This window comes from Falco biarmicus, chromosome 9 (genome assembly GCF_023638135.1).
Source record: "Falco biarmicus isolate bFalBia1 chromosome 9, bFalBia1.pri, whole genome shotgun sequence".
NCBI lineage: Eukaryota > Metazoa > Chordata > Aves > Falconiformes > Falconidae > Falco > Falco biarmicus.
The window spans coordinates 21,382,275-21,402,912 of NC_079296.1; the positions used below are offsets into that span (position 1 = coordinate 21,382,275).

The 20,638-nt window shown below is 36.9% G+C and overlaps 1 protein-coding gene across 2 annotated transcripts in view; it reads right to left on the reverse strand.

Moving 5' to 3' along the window:
- Positions 1-4,937: 4,937 nt before the first annotated feature.
- NHLRC2 (NHL repeat containing 2) overlaps positions 4,938-20,638 on the reverse strand; it is a 36,963-nt gene continuing 21,262 nt past the window's right edge. For both annotated transcript variants that reach the window (XM_056350803.1, XM_056350802.1), the window contains 6 exons: positions 18,427-18,526; positions 17,720-17,951; positions 17,145-17,267; positions 15,876-16,085; positions 14,565-14,790; positions 4,938-13,209 (listed from right to left, as the gene is read on the reverse strand). In XM_056350803.1, the coding sequence (XP_056206778.1) occupies positions 12,944-13,209; positions 14,565-14,790; positions 15,876-16,085; positions 17,145-17,267; positions 17,720-17,951; positions 18,427-18,526 (1,157 nt within the window). In that variant the 3' untranslated portion in view covers positions 4,938-12,943. The remainder of the gene's footprint in view (positions 13,210-14,564; positions 14,791-15,875; positions 16,086-17,144; positions 17,268-17,719; positions 17,952-18,426; positions 18,527-20,638) is intronic.

The window sequence follows — 20,638 nt, forward strand, 5'->3', positions numbered from 1 at the left end:
CGTGTTGTAGTGATTGAGACATGAGGTAGAAAACCTCAAACAAATGTTCAGACTACAGAGAGAGAAGACAAAAGATGGAAAAAAATCTGCAAAAATTCAGGCACTGTCCAAATGCGAGGACCTAGTGAGATACTGAAATCTGAACGAATGCTAAAGTTCTAAGGCTTGTCTGTAATCAGCAGGATTAAGATAAGAGATGATTAGGAGTTTTCAGCTATATTGCATTTTATAAAGTCAAAGGAAGATAAAGGGATACGCTTAAGTTTGTTAGAAAGAGACTGTTCTGGAAGAGAGAGGTAGGACTGTGAGTCCTCAGCACAGGTGGTTGCCGAACTTTGTAAGATCCGGAGACAGCGTGCAAAGGGAAGGACGAGTGGCAGTCCAGGGAAATTCTCACCAAGGAGATGGGAAAGATGAGGACTGTTCAGCCAAGGACATGATGAAGGAGCAGTTTCCAATGTATAGAGAGAGCTTGAATAAAGGGAAGTACAGAAGCAAAGTGAAAATTTCAAAACTAAAAGGCTGGTTGTGTATGTTGAAAGCAACTGGCAGGCCAAGAAGATTGAAGATACCTGGCTAGCAATAGATCATTAGAAACCTTGCTGAGAGCAATTTCAGTGGTCAGCATGGGGACAGCCAAATTAGTGGGATGTAATATACACGTGAAATAGAGGAGGCAGGCTCTTGCTAATAGCACATTTCATGAGTGTAAATAGAAAAGAGAAAGGGATGTACAGGCTAGGAAGATTTTTTCCCAACATGAGAGAAACTAAATTACTTTTGTGAGTAAAAAGAGCTACAAGCAGATAGGCAATGGGCTGCAAGCTTTGGGAGAACTAATTAGAGAAATGAAGGTAGAGGAAAAGGATCACGTGACAGCCATTAAGAAGAAACTCAGCAGAGATTAATGAGTGCAGCAATGCACAGATAAATACATTTATTTGCTGCCTGAGAGAAATGTATGAACTCCACTGTCCAGTTAGAAGCAGAAAAATTTATTCCATCTAAGGGTTCAGACTTCACATAGTTTATATCATAGAGTCAAACTTACTACTGAATCTGAATCTCTTCCCAAACTAAGAATTCAGTGGCCTTTAATGCTGAGAGGTACTATTCAAGTGCTATGCTGGAACATAATCCTAGTGGACTTTCCTTGCTAATTTCCTTGACTGACAAAATAAATGGATAGGATATATAATTGCTTACAACTGTCCTCGTACTGTTAAGCTGGCAGGTCAGAATTGCTTCAGAAAAGTTGATCCCTTTTTCTAAAAATGTCTTTACTTGACTGCAAACATTTCTGAGTTTACAATATACAATTTTTTTTAGGCTAACAACGCAAACCTGTTGGGATTATTTTTGCAAATAGCAAATTAGCTCTTTCCTGGGAACACTTCAATCGTAAATGTAACTTTCCTTCAAGACTGTGAGAAGCTTCAGCATGGATTAAATCCAAGAGAATCCTGATAATTTTTTGCTTGCCACTGTACAAGGTACTCCACAAGCTTTCTGCATGTTAGGAGAATGCAGAAAACAATTATTACAATGGGTTCATCTGAGCTAGACTGTTCTTGGAAAAAAGATGCACACCTGCTGTCAGATGCTTATAAGGTAATCTCTCCTACTGTCAGGACCAAAACTGTGACATGCAGAGTCCCAGAGGGCATCACGGTGATCAGGCTACCACAGTATGTGAAAGCAGGAGAGACCCTGTACCAAACGTGTAAGAAAAATACATAATCTTCTGATTATAGGGGATGTACTTACATAGACTGGAAGCAGGTCACAAAGTTGCTGAAAGTCTCCGTCCACTAACACTTAGTATGTTGGAAAAAAAGGTGCTTATAGGTGCTTATACTTCTCTATAAAATACATCATCCATCCTACTTCACTTCTCTTGGTAAAGTTCTGTATTTTTCCTGTATTTCACGTACTTCCATGTAATTTAAGCCTACTGTAAAGAGAATAGTTCTGTTCAGCATTCTCAAGTAAATAAAAAAACTTAATTCCTTGCTAGTTTAAATTCATAACTAATCCTGTTATGATTCAGTAAGTTTCATTTTACACTTACCAGTGAATTTGTGAAGCAAATTTTGTCGCTCTTTACTAGAGGCTCGATTTCTGAGCATCCCAGTACATCCTCTCACCTTCCTCATATGGTCTAAGTTCTGCCTCACGCACCTCCTTTGATTTGAGTTTGCGATAACATCAGCACTTTATAGCACTTCCACTGCTAAGAGCATGGCAAAAATGCTAATTAAATCCATCTTCTTCACTCAACTGCATAAAGGAAGGAAAAATTTAAATGACAGGTTTCTCAGTAGCCCCCAGCAAATTTCCCTTGGATTTAACTGCCATTTAGGCATCGATGCTCCTACGCACTGCTTGGTGCATTTCAATTTTACATTCTCTCCTGTGATTCCACTTGCTGAATATGTTAAGATACTGAAAAGCAGTCACATCTCTCCTTCTTAGCGATCTCTGGGTTTTAGTATCAACCCCAGATAACAACTTGGAGAACATCACAGCTTGAGTCGTCATGAGTGTGTCAGTGTGCACAAGGAGAGGGAGGGAAGGTGCAGAGGCCTTGATGTAATCACTGCTGACGCTACTGACCATTAAACTGCTGATTTTGCTCTGCTTAAAACACGTCCCACGCATGTGCCATCTCAGACATGGGGTTCAGACCTTCACCAGAGAACTTAGGTGCTTTCCCAAGCCTTGCTGTATAAAGAAGATATTAGACCCGATGTGTTACCTTCTCATTAGTAAATAAAGAAGGTGGTAGAACAATTTTTCAGTTCTCAAGGACAGCAATTGTAGCAACAGTGTCAAAGATCAAAAATAACATTGCGGTTCCATGGTGGATGGAATTCACAAGAGAATATACAGCACAAGGGTAAATTTGCCTAAATATTTGGTTTTACTGAAGCAAACTCTTCATTAATATCTAGCTATTTCTTAATATTACAGCTTTGTCCGTGTTTGGAAAATATACCCACTATTTACAGCCTGTTATTAGGAGCTCTGAGCACTGGCAAGCCCACATTAAGGGAATGCCTGAGATAGGAAAACTATGGAGGGATTTAACTATGGGTTATAACTCGCTAATGTTTTCCCAAAAAGAGAAAGAAACAGCATGTGCTGCTGTACCAATACTTTAGAAAGCTACTTTTTTACAACTGAAGGCTAAAATCCTCACCTCTGCTTCAGTTTCTGTGCTTAAGAGGGCAAAGGAGAACAAACCAGCTCTAGAAAGCCCAGTTACCATGAGGGTTGAATTTTGCTACATGCAGCGCCACACAAAACAGCCATAAGGTATTGTTTCCAGTTTCTGTGGGATTGTGCATGAAATACCAGGGTGACAGGCAGAAAAGATAAGATTCAGATGAAGCAGCAGGGTCATGATTTTGAACAGCCACAGGAAACTACTTCAGATGGGAAGGACAGGGCAGGGAAAGGAGCCATTTAAAACCCCATCTACCCAATCTCCAGATAAGTTCCTCTTGGCAGGAGATTGCAGAATCCCTTGCAATAACAAGTATCTTGGCCCATAAGCAAATTTCACATGAAAGACTCCTTTCCCTTGCCTTTAGAAACAACCTAATTAATTATTTCCTAGAGCAGTGACTTTGTGACCACAGAAATCTCCACCAGGCAGTGCCTCCCTGGGTTCTGGCAAAACGCACAAGTACAGCTCAGTCACAGAAATGCCATTATATACCCAAGCATCGTAGATCTGTTTGCACATGGAATGTACAAGTGCGTGTACATGCAGGCTTACTGCTAAGAACACTCTGGTAAAAGTTGGAGGTGAAGGTGGCATTCAGAGATGACAACTGAAAGCAAGTACATTTTCAGCTTTATGACCCAAGGCAAATGCTCGCGAAGATGCTGAGATGAAGCAACCCTGCCGAAGCTAGCTGAGTTAGGCTTGGCAGAAGCTTTAGATGTACTCTGTAACAAAACACAGAAATTGCAAACAAGTTTGTTTGAATGTTTGTCAAATTTAGACTCACTGTATCAGGCTAAGCTGATTAATCTGGATGGAATCAAAGAAAGTTAGCGGAGTTTTATAAGTAGCACGTATAAATGTTTTAAGTATTTGAACAGATGAGCAGACATAAGGAATAATCTTTAGCGAAGGAGCTAAAAACATAAAAACCGTAGCTACACTACTATTGCCGGGGCTCACCTACAGTAGATATGCCAGAAGTTTCGGCGTACAATGCTTTCATTATCATACATCATTGTATCAATAAAAACATGATAAGCAGTATAAATAAGGGATTATCTTTACAGGTACGTTGGTATCGGTCCTCAGCTGTATTGGTGAGCATGAGAAGCCTGTATTAGTACTCCGCATCCGTATGTTCTTAGTCAAAGGGGCAAAACTGTTACCAATTAAAACAATTATATATTTTTAGAAGCTGCTGTTAAAATATGGTTTACCGTAATTATTAAACAGGCACCCACATACTTCAAACTGTGGCACAGTTTAGCCACAGCAATACGGCTAACAAACAGTGCTTCCAAGTGGAGCTCATGCAGTGAGATCTATTCCAGTAGCTAAGCTTGCTCTGCGATCTCTGCAATAAACTGAAGGCTACCAAGCAGTCTGTGACTCATGCAGTAGACCATTTCTCATCTCTATGTGCAGAAGTGGAATAAAACCAGATCTCTTGTTTTCAGACCACTGAGTAACCTTGAAGCTGGGGAGTCCTCACAACTGCATGCTCTTTTACCAATCCTCAGGTCACTGAATGGCCGACTTACACTGACGACTGCAGAGCCCTGTGGGAAAGGAGGTGTGAAATGAACAGTACTTGTTAATTAAAGGATTTTTATCAAGCTGTAACCTGGCAGATGCATTTCACAACTTTTGCACCTATGTTCACATAAAGATTGACAGACAAACTCAGCCTGCAAAGAAAAGATAAAATTTTTAATGTTTATTTTTCCATGGAAAAGCTTTACAAGGAGAAAGAGGTTTCACAGGAGAAAGAGTACATTCTTTAATCACTGTTTATTTGTTGAATTGGTATCCGAGGCTGACATTTCTTCTACAGTGTATTTATTTGTTCTCATAATATTACAGGACATTTACCTTTTATTTAAAAAGGATCATAATCCATGAATATTGTTAAGAACGCTATTAGGCAATGCTGTATGTGAAGAATTTACAGTCTAAGCTTCATCAGCTTAGATGAAGTGCCTTCAGTTTTAATTCTTTGCATATTTTGTAGCAACAAATAAAACACATCTTTTAAATGTTCAGATATTTTAAAGGCTTTGCATCATACGTAACAGAAAAACAGAGGTTTAGCATCTCAAAGAGCAGACAAAAACATTCCAATGTTCACAAAGCAACAATGAAGTCCCCAAGGAAAAAAAAAATCCCCATCTTTCCCCTTAAACCATAAGGAGAAATTTATTAAGCTGATTATTAAGTGCTCAAATGTGACTTTCTTCGTTAGTATTATAGTGCTGGGATTTTTAGACATCCCAGCATCAGAACCTAAATGGAGTTACGTGGTTTCACAGCGAGAGAACCTGACCCTTCCCCTAGCTGCCTCTACACACAAGCTTCTGCCATTTAAAGGACCTTTTCTGATCTGTAGAACAGGGGAAAAACCCACCCTAAAACAAAACCCAATCCTCTACCCTTCAAATACCAAGAAGCACCATCCTCCACCTTTCAGATCAATGAACGTGTCACCTTCCATCTCACTTGTACCACGATTTCAGCAAGCCGTTTGAAATCTCCCTGCCAATTTTGTTCTGAAGCATGCAAAAGAGGTAATACTAGTTTCAGAAGTAGATTCATGAGACTGAGAAAAAAATTTTGAAGTACTTTGTAAGAAGAGTAGCTTGAACAACAAGCACCTTAATTTCAACTTAATTCAAAAACATGAAGAGGGAAAACTCTTCACAGTTTCAGAATTAGTAGAATTAAAAACCCCGGAAACTTGCAAAGCATGACTGTCAAATATCTTACTTTAATTACTACTCCAACACTTCTGTAAAGATGCACTTTCAAGGACTGTTATGGAAGGCACCGATTTTTTTTTTCCTTCAGCCATTATGATGTATAAAGAAAACACAGAATTTCTGTCGCACTGGGCTGAACTACTGGCCCTAAAGATATTTGCCACTAACCTTGGAGCACCTGGATTTCACCCAGTTGCAGTTTTACAACTACCTTGTTTTTCTTGATTAATTTATTCATAAAATAACATAGAACCATTACAAGTTTTAATGATATATGATTAATGGTACATTAATAGTAATGATTTACAGAAGTGAAAGTTTTAATGCACAACTTCTCCTTTAAAATTGAAATTGGATAGTTTTGAAGTTAAATAATCAAAACATAAAACATTCAGCAATTCTGTTCCTCCACTTAACTATCAATTCCAAATTTTTCAAATCTAGAAGCCAGTTATCTGATATAGGCAGCCCTCAGAACAGTTTCCTTGAATGTATGGTTCAAAATCAGGTATTTCAATTTAATCAGAAGCTTGAAAAACAAGCTCTTATTCTTTAAAAACATGACTGTAGAATCAAATTGGGAATCATTGTCTTGTTTTCTGTGAAGTCTGACAATGGCCAGATGATTTTAAAAGTGGAGTTTAATACTTAGTCAAAAGGGAAAATAATACAGTGCTTTTCTGAGGCGTGTTGAGTACAGACCATTAAATTAAGGTAGATTTATGAACAAAGTTTTACAAATGACATTTCTTTAGCTCAAAATTGTTAATGTTTCAAAGGAACTAGGCAAGACTTGAAAAATACTTGCAATTCTTTTGCTTAGCCGTAGGGCCTGCAACTGGACAAAAAGTTCCCTGGTATGTTTGAAAGCAACAGACCAACGAAGAGATACACTAAGCAATAAGTACTTACAGCTATGCAAACAGTTCTCAACTTATAACCAAGATTTCTAGCTTTTCAGCTGCAATAAAAATGTATTACACTGATAATAATTAAGCACAATGTGCAACAAGGCAGCAAATTACATAATAGCTAAAGTATTTATCTATACTGTCAAAGTTTCCTGAAACCAAGAGCCATCAAAATCCCTGCACAGGCTACTGAAGTTTGATGGGATGCTCTGGGAGATTGAGAAACAAGGTCAGGACCTCACCGGACAGGGCCAGAGGTAAAAGTAAAAATTTTGACAGTAGCTGCATCAGTGTAAAGCTTGACGAAGCTGACCTGAGGACATCATTTTATTCTAATGCTACCTAGGATCACGGGGGAGGGTCCAGATAGGTCCTAGAATCCAGTAATTATTACCAGGTTATCTTAAGAGTACTAATGAATCAATTGATTAAAGATTTTTGCAGGAATAAGGGCAAAATTCTTGCCTTCTTTATAGAGCAAGATTTTAGAGGCCATAAATAGAAGTAGACCTAGGCAGCAGGTAACTCCAGGAAGCCAGTATGCACCAGGGTCTATCCATTTTGAGAATCATCCATTTGAGAATCAGTGTGAACACACAGTGTACCTCATCCTGAAACCCTCACCTCATCTGCATCCTTTCGGAGCGAGCTGCCAGGTAACGTTATCTTCATACGGGACAGCCCTATTGCACTTGCTGTTTTCATCCCCATCCCTAAGACAGGGGAGGGGCAAGGAGCTGGTAGAGGGAATTATCCTACTTGGATACCTCCATGGTAACAAGATACTGGCTGCATTTCATTCTTTGGGAAACTACAGGAAGAAAAAACAGACCAAAAAAAGCTAACTGAAATCCTCCATAATATTGTGACAAAGAAACTAAGATAAACTCAGAAACTCAATCATAGGTGCACTGAATCCTGAACAGCAATGAATCCTAATCCTTAATGAGAGCACTGATTTTACAAATGATAGTACAAAACCTATAAAATATAGAACACCTGCTTCTGATGGAAGACAGTAATCAATTTGGTTAAAAATACCATTTCTAAATTCATGATCTGTTGTAGAATACAAAGACAGATGTGGTCATTTAATTAAAAAAATAACCAGGTCTCACATTTTCAACAACTGTCACATCATTCTTATACTTTGTCTGCTTGGAACAGAAAAGCTCCTCTAATCCCTGATAAACCAATTTCAAGGAACATTTTAATGAATAATTCTAAATACTAAATCTTTGCTAACAAATTGGTAATTTTTAAGTGATTACATGAACAACTGAGCTGGCAAATTTGAGTAGAGAGTTACTGGGGGAATGGCTCATAAGTTGCTGGGCATGGTAAATTCTCAGGTAGCGCAGCTGCAGCCTGGAAGACACAACGTATACAGAACAATCTCTTGCACTTTATGCAAGGAAGAAAACTTACTTTTGAGTTGCATTACAAACTTGATGAACACACTTCTGTGGGAGTTTAGCTGCAAGGTGTCTTTGAGGTAAGTCTTCATGAATAACAGTGAATTAAAAAACCTGCACATCTTAAGAATGTACATACATCTCTGCTATCGGTTGCTAAACTATATGCCATTTTAAACTAGATATGTCACTCACAACTCTACAAAGTCAGACATTTAAAGCTTCCATGTATGTAGAAAACCTTGTTAGGACTCAAAAATTCAAAAGAATTTGTGGTCAATAATACAACTCTCTTTGCTAAAATAAATAATAATTAAAGGAACAGAAGGACATGCCCCTGCACGAGAAGGAAAGTCACTTCATTCTGATCATCCCCCTCCTCTGAGCAAGATGTAAGGAATGTTTTTCTTGACATTCTCATGAAAAATAGTTTTACTCATGATTTGATCTACAAGATTTGCCCACTGGAATAAAAAAGTGCATTAAGAATATATACAATGTAATGGAAGCCATATGCACCTTTTCTCAGGTTAAGCAGATAAGGCATTTACATGACACTACAAAACTACTTTCTCATGTGTTACTCATCTGGTCCGTACTTGGTTTGTATCACATTACAACAGCATTATTCAAACATAATGCTCTACACGTGGAAGACATGAAAGGCAAAACTATGAAGAATTGCATCCAGTAGAAAAGCTCAAAATGACATGCAAGAAACTAACACAAAAGGGAATCAACTAAAAATGTATGCATAAAGTATATGCCCATCAATAGGTTTACACAGTGAGCATCCCTACCCTTCCTTCAACAGAAGGAATAAACTACAGAAAGACACTACTGAATTAAAACAACATGGAGAAGCTATTAAAACAGAGTACGCTCCTTCTTCAAAATCACATTATCTTTTTCCTAGTCTAATGAAGAATATGATACTGTAATTAAATAAAATTTCTAAAAACATCTAAAGGAACTACTAAGATATCCATTCAAAACCAAAAGCTGTTCCAGAAAAGCAAACACTACAACTAAAACCTGCAAATGCCACTGAACTTGTTTCCATTAGACAATACAACCATAACCAATATTCTTTAGAGATTTGCTATAGTAATTTATCACTTTATTAATAAAAAACTTGATGCAAAACCTATTAAAGTCAGTAGAAAGACATGTTCTTAAAAAGTCTTGAAGTACATACTTCTACTGTAAGATCCAAATCTGGGAGTGCTGAGCCATACCAACCTGCTTAGAATTTTTATATCAGGAAACACTAATAAACTAAATTACCATACAAAGAGATAGCAGTCATCAATATATCTGATTTATCAAAATTTAGATTGAGTAGTAACATTTTCTGTTTTTTCTGACTCATAGTTTGAAGATGCTTTCTGGTACTTAGCTGAAATAAATTTCTGTAGCTTGTACATGCTATTCTGTTTGCCTGTCTGGTTACATTTATGGCACTTGTTGCTTTACTGTAAAAGTATCTTGTAAACCCTGGAGGAAGCAATGGAAATAGTATCCTTAAACACCATAAGCTTTAAAAAAAATATTTTTCTAATTATAGAACATTCAAATGTCTGTACACCACAACTAAAACAGAAGGAGTGACTCTGGGAATGTGTATGCTATTCCTTGGACAAACGAAACATAGCGTTAGCTTGATGATTAAAAGCCAATTGCAGTGAATACATAGACTGACCAAACAGCAGAACTCCAGTATACTTGTCAGCGAGAACTGGAGCATACTGGGAATCAGCTGCTCCTAAGATGATGAAGGAGAATGATTAGAGCAGTATCCCTGTGCGATGATATCAGGAAAAGGAGCTCTCCCTTGCAAAAGCTAAAGGGGTTATTGCCTGAAAGGGTTTAGGACTTACTGGATGCAAGGGGAAAACGTTTTGGGATGTATAGCTTTTTTTTGTAGATAATGGATTGTGTGTCATTTTGAGATAGCATCACAACTTCTGCCTCTCCTTTAGCATAAAGCCATCACAGTGCATCAGCAAGGAATGCCCTGAAACTTTGTAGAAAGAGCAATAGCAGCATAGATATAGTATACCACGCTCCACTCCCCTAGTTTATATAAGATTCAGTCATCTGAGTAGGGACTTAAAAAATGAAGAAAAAACTGGCTCAAACAGATCCATTCCTGCTCTCCACTAGTAAAGCTGAAACTGTGTTTTTCCTTAAAATATAATTATTTAAAATTTGGCTACAATGATATATTTAAAGGTCCTTTACAGTTTGATCCTGGACTTGTTTGATGCTTATACAGCAGTTTTCCTACAAGCTACTATCACCCTTTCCCAATAAGCTGAGAGTGGTTCTGAGTGTGTCTAAGTATAGTAACTAGAAGTTGAAACTTGAAAACAAAAAGGATGACACTTAAACACACATTTTTGTATGTAGATTTAGAAAACGTATCTACAATACTGTATTTAAACATTACACACTATAGTTAAATAAAGTCAAGAATACACAGTCTTTTCCCTACAGCAATACATTAAATAAAAAGCGTCAATAAGAAAACAGATCTGTTCACTTTTTTTCCACTGAATACACGCGGAATTTGATGGTCTCATCCAACCGAGACAAACAGAATGTCATTCTAGTTGAAAATGAGAGAAAAAAATCCATCTGCTGAATTATATGTTCAAGGTAACTGTAACAGTTTGGTTTGGTATTTTGAACTTCTGAAAATAATACTTGTTTTTTTTAGCAAGCAAGGGAAAATCTGTGGGCTGTCTAGAAGCTGATCTAAGGTTTCCTGGCTACTACCCAAAGTCAAACAAACAAACAAACACATCTGAAAAAGTGAATTGTACTAAAGAGTAAAAAATTGTAAATGCCCCAACCAGTTAGTTTACTTTCATCCTTCCAATAGCATTTGAAATCTGCGAACAAAAGCAAAGCTTTTTCCTTCTTAAAAATAGAATGTGAGAATTGAGAGGGTTACCAAACGAGCTGAAACATGGAGTTAGAAAAGTTGCTTAAAAAACAAATGCAAGAGAAATAATAGCTCAGCCCTTGCCTTGCTGACAGGTGAGATAACAACCATTTCTGGTACTACAGAGAAAACTCAGAGATAGACTGGCATTTCAATGGAAGGAAAAACCACACCAGTCCATATGGTTCCCTTAAAACAAAAGCCTCTCAGGTTCATGACCAACATTTCTGTCAGCCTTTAAATAAGAAAGAGCAATAACAATCATACTGAGGATTTACTGACAGGTGTGAGGAACAATGGTGATTGTTTTTAAAAAGCCTATATATAAAAATTCTTCCACTACTATACTTATAATATATGTGAAAACAATATCTTCAAACTTAAAACAAAATCATCTTTTCAGAACTGATCCTCACGACCAGAGCAGAGAGTCTAACCCAATTACCACTTAAGCCCTGTGGAAACTCTTCCCATGGTTCTTGCTACTTATGGCAAACTGAAGGAATTTTACTTGCAAAACACTTAACCACCAAAGACGGAGTTTTGTAATACAGTTTTAAAGCACTTTACTCAAAGAATAAGTTATCAGTTTTCTAGCAAAAACTCAGAATCTCTAAACATGAATGCAAATAATCTATTATTAAATAGACAGTTCTGGTTCAGTGGCCACTATTACAAATCAGGGGACTAACAGTGACTTCAAAAGACTCTGAATCAGACTTCAGGAGTATAATATTCTTGTTAATACTATGTATTTGCAAGACAGAAGTCTTCAGACAAGTCTTCACAAAGAAATCATAAAAGCAGGAAAGTGATTCAGCCTGCTTGAACTGGTTGACATTTAATTTTTGCAGTTTGGATATTCAACCATTATCTACCACTAACTATAAAATGTAAATTGGTATGTACCAGAAAAACTCCAGCATGATTTTGTGGTTCTTTTTTTTTTTTTTTATATATATATATATACACACACACACACACATATTAGAGAGGCACAGTCTTGTTAGAAATCAGCATGAAATTCTTCTGTAGGAACCTGAACACTTTCACAGAAATTTTTTCATAAACTATGCTCTTCAAATAAGGCCATCACATCTAGTTAAGCAAAACACTCAGTCTGCATAAAATTAGAGCTGCACCTAGTTTAAGATGTATTTTCAAAATACATGTGGCATAAATGCCATTACAGAAAAATAAGCAAGACACTTCTTTTACAGCCTGGAGAAAGAAATGATTAGTTTTGACATTCTATTAAAATTTAATAAGGGCACAAAAGGAATCTGTAAGTCCAAAATATCTAGCTATTCTAACAGTGTGTACTGTGCAAAGAACTTACAGTAACATCACAAAATAACATCAACTCTTTTAAAAGGACTCTAAAAATTGTTGCTCATTGCTTAGAATGGCATACATCCAATATATTCACGATTGGCAACAGAATCTAGAGTGTTATAATATCATTGCTGCTACTGTAATGAAAAGAAATGAGGTTGCGATGATAAATTTTCATGTTAAGCTGTAGGGAACTTTACTGCATTTTACCAATCATATTACTTCTTAGCTTTGTCATAAGCTCCAGGAAAATGAAAAACAGAAAAAAAGTTATCTATCGTATTTTCTCCTACAGAAATGGTGGACAGTAAAATAAAAGTATGAAATTAGCTGGCTTTGGGTTAGTTGGTTAAAAATGTGTGTATCAGTTCAATCTGAGTCAGGCTGCCTTGGTTTGTACCACCTATCCATAAAGGCTGACTGAATGAGATTCCTTTCATCATACAGGCACTGCCACCTTTGCTGCAATAGTAGAGGCATGCTTTGATAGCCAGGATAGCTTCAGCTGACTGACAGCTCCTGGGTAACTGAAAGGGAATGATAGTTTGACAGGAAACATCCCTTATTTCTCCAGACAGACACTGTCCTTGAAGCAACCAGGTATTATCTGTAAAAGAAGAACAAGTTTTATCATTAGGATATTTAACATGTCTGAAACCTACAGAAAACACTGATTTTTACCTATATGACAACATGGACTTTCTTTCCATATGCAACGTTAGGGGAAATTTCCTTCCTGATTTTTCCAGTTGTAGACAAAAAAAAATAATTAATTTACAAATGCTTGTTTAGCACCCATTTAAAGATGGAGAGACCCATTGCTTTGCTTCAGAACTATAGGTATATATACAGTACATCTTATTTAAATGCAATGGATCTGCAATTTGTCCTGTATGCTCTTAAGAGGGTATTAAAATTTATTCTAAGTTATGCAAGCAAAACTTAAATTAACAAGCTGCTATATATTTGTATCAGAGGTCTAATACTCCAGGTAAGATATCTGCCATTAATGCATAAAACTTCAAATGAATTATGGCATCTCCAAACAGAAATGTTGGTTTTACAAGTGCGTTGCTGCAATTTAGCCATGTTCGGGCTGACTGTTACAACAGAACTTGAGTTTCCCATTTATTTAAATATTTAAGAGTACATGAACTGAAAAAAGAACAGAACAATAAATGTAACTAGCTCATTGCACTGTATTCTGTATTCTGCTGTGAGATGGATGAAGTGCTCTTTTTGGTGTTTTTCAAAAAATACCTAGAAGTTGGCTCTAGAATTTATGAGCTTGAAATGACTCGTTGAGTTTAGGTTGCTTACATTCTCCCATTTTACTAAACCTCGAAGCTATCACATATATTTTTACTTCAACAGTATTTGGAGATCCTGCAGGCCAAAAAGTGTGTTGACTCTCCTGGAAATAGTTTATTTGTACTCCAAAAATACAAAGTGGGATGACAAACCACTTTAAATCATGAGGCATATAAACAAACTGCAGTGCCTATACAGTATTTGTTCACTGCTTTTAAAAGCAGAAATACAAAAATATGAATTATAATAAAGTAGGTTCAAAGCGGTTAGGTATAAATGTACCTCAAACACTTTTTGAAAGAGACAAAAGCAAAAAAAAACCCTGATTCGCTTTCAGGAATATGCTTCAGCTTCACGGTGAGCTTTCTCCCAGAAGCAGATGGTAGTGCTGGGATAAGCTGTTTGTAGAGACAGAGTGGAGGGGGCAAGCATCTACAGGGGGATCAGTGCCTTTGCAAGCCCTCACTGGCAGCTTGTTCCAAGAAAGTTAAAAAAACAAACCAACATGCAGCATGTATTAATTCAAGCAAAAAAGATGCTATCAGGCATTTTGTTTTGCTTTTTCAATCTTAGTACTCCAGCTGTTAAATGTATCAACTCCAGATAACATGTAATGCATCACAAGGTCAAATGGGAACCAGGACACTTTACCTTCTGCTGTGATAAACCAGGAATTGGGTGCTTCTTCATTCAGTTTTGAATCTGGAGGAAGAGTCAACTTTAATAAAAACTGAATTGTCTGGCCAGGAGCTACAGTTAGTGAAGGAAGTTGAACATTTGGTGCAGATTTAGGCAGTTTTGGAAGGTTTGTTATTTTATCCTTTTGCACAGGCAGGTTGTCTGGAACATCGCATGCTTCTGGATGCAGGATAGGCAGCTATCAGTAGAAACCAAACAAAATATTTATTTTTATTTGTACTGAAAGCAAACAGGCTTTCACAATGTAATCACTATTCCAAAGCTGACATGGACTAGGAAAACTAACACATGATAATATGGCTACAGGACTAAAACTTTCTGACAGTGCAACAACACAATGACAAAGAAAAATGACAAAATTATTTTTTAAAATGAAAAAGATAAAACTGATTAATCCAAATAAAATAAGATCTACTATTAAAACCATAAAATCCGTAAGTACTTTAAAGTATCCTTTAATTTTAAATTTTAACAGTTACATTGTATTTTAAAATAAAATTTCTTCTAATCTGGCAGTGAACTGTGTGTTTTGGTAATAAAATCTAAGATTTTAACCATGCAGACTGAACAGTAAAGGATAATTTAACAGAAGAGCCACCAACATGTTATATGATATGAAAATTTAAACACACAAGAAGATCATGTACTATTAAATGCAAGAGACGCACAAGATGACAGTTGGACCATTATGTCATATATATGTGTGTGTATATATATATAGGAAAACATTAAGACATGGTGCCATCATAAGACAGACAGGAGCACAAATTTGGTTTGCCTTCATGTTTATAAGCAAATACAGTAGTGCTCAGTTATGACAGGGGTTTTGATATGACAACTTGGCAGCCCGCTATGTATTTTGCTTTAAGTCACTGACCTCCCAAAATCACATCTTACAGCTTAACTACAGGACTTGGCAATTGATTTCAACTTCCACTTGTTACAAAGTGCTCATGGAATGCTTTTCATACTGAAAAACTGGGCCGTATTTTTTAATAACTCATATTTTTCTATTATTCTTTTCTAGAGGATCATTACTTTCTGTTTTCATGCAAAAGTTGCCTTTCCAAAGACTAAGGCTTTCAACAACTCTGCTAACAGGCAACATTTATTTGCATCATCACAAAACATTCTGTGACTTTAGCTACTCTGTCTACCCAAAAAGTGTATTACTATATGATTTTTATACCACTTGCCAAAGCCTGCAATAGTAATTTATATCAAGAAACACTACCATCAGCCTGTTTGATAAGTATTACTTGCCATGGAAAGAATTTTCGTTTCCAAATCCAACACTTTGATCTGATGATTATTCGTGTCTGCAACATACATCAAGCCGCCACTTTCTTCAACACACAAACCTCCTGGTTCATTAAAAGTTGACTGTGTAAAGCTCGAACCAATAATGTTGCTTGCCTCTCCTGTGCCTGCCAGGGTAGCACAGTTCTTCATCTTGGGATCTACAACCTTTATCTAAGATAAACAAAGACACAAAAAAATTTTTTTCTGAAAAAATCCTACCAGGACTTAGAAGTTCTGCATTATCTTATGCTCCACATTTTCAGAAGCCAGCACTAACCTTGAGTACCCAAGTGTGTGTCCTAGAAGCCAAATTATCATACTGTACCAAATTACATGTCCCACCTTCACCCCTCCCCATTCTCTGCTGGACTTTACTTCTTCCTTTGGTCTTTGTTCAGTGCTCCCTTTCGTAATTTTGAAGGTACCTACCCCTCTGGTATAAAAGTATGATGATTGGCTTGTTTCTCTAATGTTTGTTGCCCTTCTAGAAACATTTGCAATATAGTAAGAGCATAACAAAACCAGTAAGCTAACTTATAATTTTTTTTCTAAAAACAGATGATTTTTTTTCCTTAAAGTAATAGCAAAAAAGTTTAATGTTCTATGCAATACCTGAAACAAAGTTTCATTTGCTACATGAATTTTAGTAAGCACTTAGTGTTATATTCTTTATTCTTCAAATTAAAACATATTACTTTTAATGCATTCAATTGATGTACAGTTAACAACCTTTTAGACATGAAAGCTTCTATAACATCGCATAAGAGCAATCACAAAAACAATCTCTCTTATCTCAGAGTTCCATGGAGGCAACCCACAATACTTCCCAAACCCTGGGTGGCCTTTTTAAGGGAAACCCAAGTCCTCTTGTTCTCCCAGTTTTACCAAACCTGCAGTATTCCTGACTAAACACTTCTAGCTTTTTTGCTCTAGTTCAGCATCTTCGGGAAAACATAAGGAAAGGGTCTTTAGTCTGAATTGTAACTTGGCACTTTAAATTCACCTTTCCCAAGGGACCATTATATCAACACAAAAGCACGTGACATCAAAACAGTGGTAAAGAGAAGGACCTGTAAGGATGGAAGGGAAGAAAAAGAACCTACAAAGAACCCGTATAATTTGTTTCCTCAGCTTAACTGAATCAAACACAATCTTTCCACGTTCCAAAAATAATCCTTCACAGTAGTAAGAACTGTAAAGCCTGCATATAACAAGCTACTATATGCTTACCTTATGATTATAGGAATCTGCCACATAGAGCAGTTTTCTTTTCTTGTCCCATGTTACTCCTAAGGGATGCTGCAGCTTTGCATTTATGCCTGCTCCATCCACATCACCAAAGGCAAACAAATTCTGGAAAAGGATTTTATTAAACTAATTCATTACTCAATGCTGACATGAATTTAAATGACTGTAATTAAATGGAAATTCACTGACTTAGAAAAAAATTTAAAAAATCAAGACAATTTCAAAATAAGAACACTGAAAACCAGGAAGTGTGGATGCTAACCATGGAAATGGAAACTCTCACATTTAAGTTATCAATATGAATCCAGCTGACTTTAATGACCACACAATGCCGAATCAAGTTAGCTATTTTAAAAAGAAGTGATTTATTATCTGAGAAGCAACAATCTGCACTACAACCTGAGCGTCACAACTGGCACACATTTGCATTCCAAGCAGTGAAGTTAAGAAATTGATGGCCACGGAAACTGATTTACCCTCTCACCCCAAAAGTGGTTCCTCCAGGTCAGGCTTGAGGAATATTAGTAGGGCAGTGTGGGGAAGTTTGAAGTGATTACCAAAGGATCTCTCTCTCCTCCTACAAGGTGCTTCACCGCTCCGTCTTTCAGAGAGATGGTTCGCACAGTGCTGCTCTCACTATCCGCTACAAAAAGGCAGTTCCATGGTTCCTCAGAAGCCAGACAGAGCCCCGAAGGCTGTGCAAAGCCTGCCTTATGTGGGTACGCATTGTTTCTGTTCTCTTCATTTCCACTCCCAGCAAATCGAAGGCAGACTCCTTTCTTTAAATCACTACAGGAAAATAGTAACCCAAGTTCAAGAATGAGTTTGAAATACTTAAAAGACTTTAGGCATAAACAGAAGCTACAAGACAAGCACTTGGGAGTTATAAAACCAACTATAGGGCAGCACAAGGAATGATTCAATGCCTTTGTGCTAACTTTTATTTCACTTTAGTGTATCATTCATCACCAGGCAATTCAGCAAATGGAATGAAAAGTATCATTCAATTATATGAATGTACCTACCAAGTCATAGTTTTATAGCATAAGTAGTATCTTTATTTTATTTAACAGATGTGGGAAAAAGTAGGCAGACTTTAAAGGACACACACCTTTTAAGTCTGAACAGAAGCAGAAAGCTTCAAGCTAAGTACAGTAGAGAAAAAATATTTTCAGTGTAATTTGATTATCTCTCTCTTTGGGGTTTGAAAGCTGTTTATCAAGACAAACAGCAATTTCACATGTCTCTCATTACAGTTGCTTACCTTCCCTTCGGTAGTTTTCCACCTTCCAACATCAGTGCCCATACCTGATGAATGCCTGCCATTGCTATCCATAAAACGTCATCTTCCTGGGTCCCTGAAACTTTTAAAAATGAACGTATAAAAACATGAAAAAAAACCACTTTGGGCATGCTTCATAAAACAAAGACATAAACAAATCAATCTTGCTGTTCTACCTACTCCAGCTCACCTTTTGCCATGGGGAAGAAAAAAACCCCACAAATTCAACCAAAAAACAGAGCAAGAGAAGGAGAGAGAATGTCTTCCATCTACCAAAAACCTTGATATTTTTCTCCTGTTCTCTTCCCAAGTACACAAAAACTGTGGTTTTGATACTCCTACCTGATAAAAGGGCATACTTCCAATGGGATTTGCTGTTTGCAACTTTTTGCTATTGGGCCCATGTTTCACCTGTTGGTTTTGGATTCATACCAGCCAACAAATATGTATGTATCTTTGCTAAGCATGGTTTTGGGGGGGTGGGGGACGTGTGGTTTGTTTTGTGGTTTTCTACTATGCTAGTGACAAAATTAGATATTCCAAAAAACTACTGGCAGCTGTTTAGAGGTTTTGAGAGAAATAACCATGGCAGTATCATTGTACATTATATAGAAAGGACATAACGTTTTTAAGATAAGGGTAACTGATGCTTGCATTTCATGTAGATTTATGCTCTGGAAAGCAACAACTGCTGTTTATTCAAACATTAGATGCAATGTGGGCAATTACTCATTTCCCCTTCCACTAACCATGCAGTTTTCACGTTGTTCTCCCTATGCACATGTACATGTGGTATCACAAACACAAGATGCAGATCTGCAGAACAGTGATCTTCTGATCAAGAAGTGTCCAAGTACGTGTCAAGCATCTAGGTTTTTCAACTCCACAGATAAAACTACTATCCACCAATCCAAATCTAGAAATTACATGAAGCTTTCCCAGATAATACTTCACAAATATAATTATGCAAATGGAAAGCAAAAAATGTGTAAGTGTTCTATAGCTTTAAACATATCATATTACAGCACAAGAACACATAAGACAAATTGTGAAAGACAATTAAAAAAAACCACCACCCCCCAAATCCAGAAGAAATTTATTTTAGCCTTTTCTGAAAATCTTAAGCAACAGAAAGTTGGTATTTAAAAACTGCATTAAAATGGCAACACTGTTGTTTTCCTAACACCATACTAATCTATGCACACTGTATACAACTGTCCCATCTAGTCAGAGACAACATTAAAATGTTTTTCTGAACGAATGTATCAGGTTTTGGAGTAACTGTTAGGCACTCATCAGAAAAATACCTTCAAATTGCTCACAGGAAGTTTTTATTCACAAGAACTTATAAAATATTATGCATCTCATAGCTGCCCCTGCAAATGATCTGATGGATACCTCCTCCCCATATTCTGGAATTTTAAAATGAAAGCAATTTTATGTAAAATGCTCACAATCACTCTAAACCTGAGAAGTTAGTCCAAATCAGTATTCCTAAAATTAAATTAACACCATTCCCCTACCTGAGATCCTGCTGTTCTTCTTCTAATCCTAAACCTTTCCTTCATTACACACTGCAAGGGGGGGAAAAAAGTATCCTTCTGTCTCCAGATTCAATTTCTCATACTGTGAGCCCTCTTCATAGTAGTACTGGTATCATTTTAACAGTTCGCCTTCAGCCTTTTCTGCTTCTTGGATCAAGATAAAGGTTTCCAACACCGTGATCAAAGGAACTCTGCTGACTCTCTCCTGCACCTCCACGTGGCTCCATATTTTTAAACAAACTAGAGCTCCAAGAACAAAAGTTAAATTGCCAAAGCACCTAAGAGTTCTTGCTTTGCAAATTTGCAAATGAGTTTGAAAACACACATTTTATGAGTCACCAGAGATGTTACCAAAGTACTGGCAATGCCAAAAATATCTGGAATCACCTCTGCTTAGAGCTTGTTTCTAAGAGATTTAAATTGAGAAAATGGCCTATGAAATCATTTCACTACTTCCTATAGAGTACATGTTCAGGTTCAGGATTTTGTTTCCGTGATGCATATCTTGCACTTTCCAGATGCTACTATTCTGAGTATCCCAGACTGAATAATGCTAAAACCATGGTCAGTTCAGAAAGTGAGCTTTTTATCTTGCTATGCTGTGCAGTTCATTCTGAGGGATCACAAAAAGTGCTTTGTTAATTATTTAA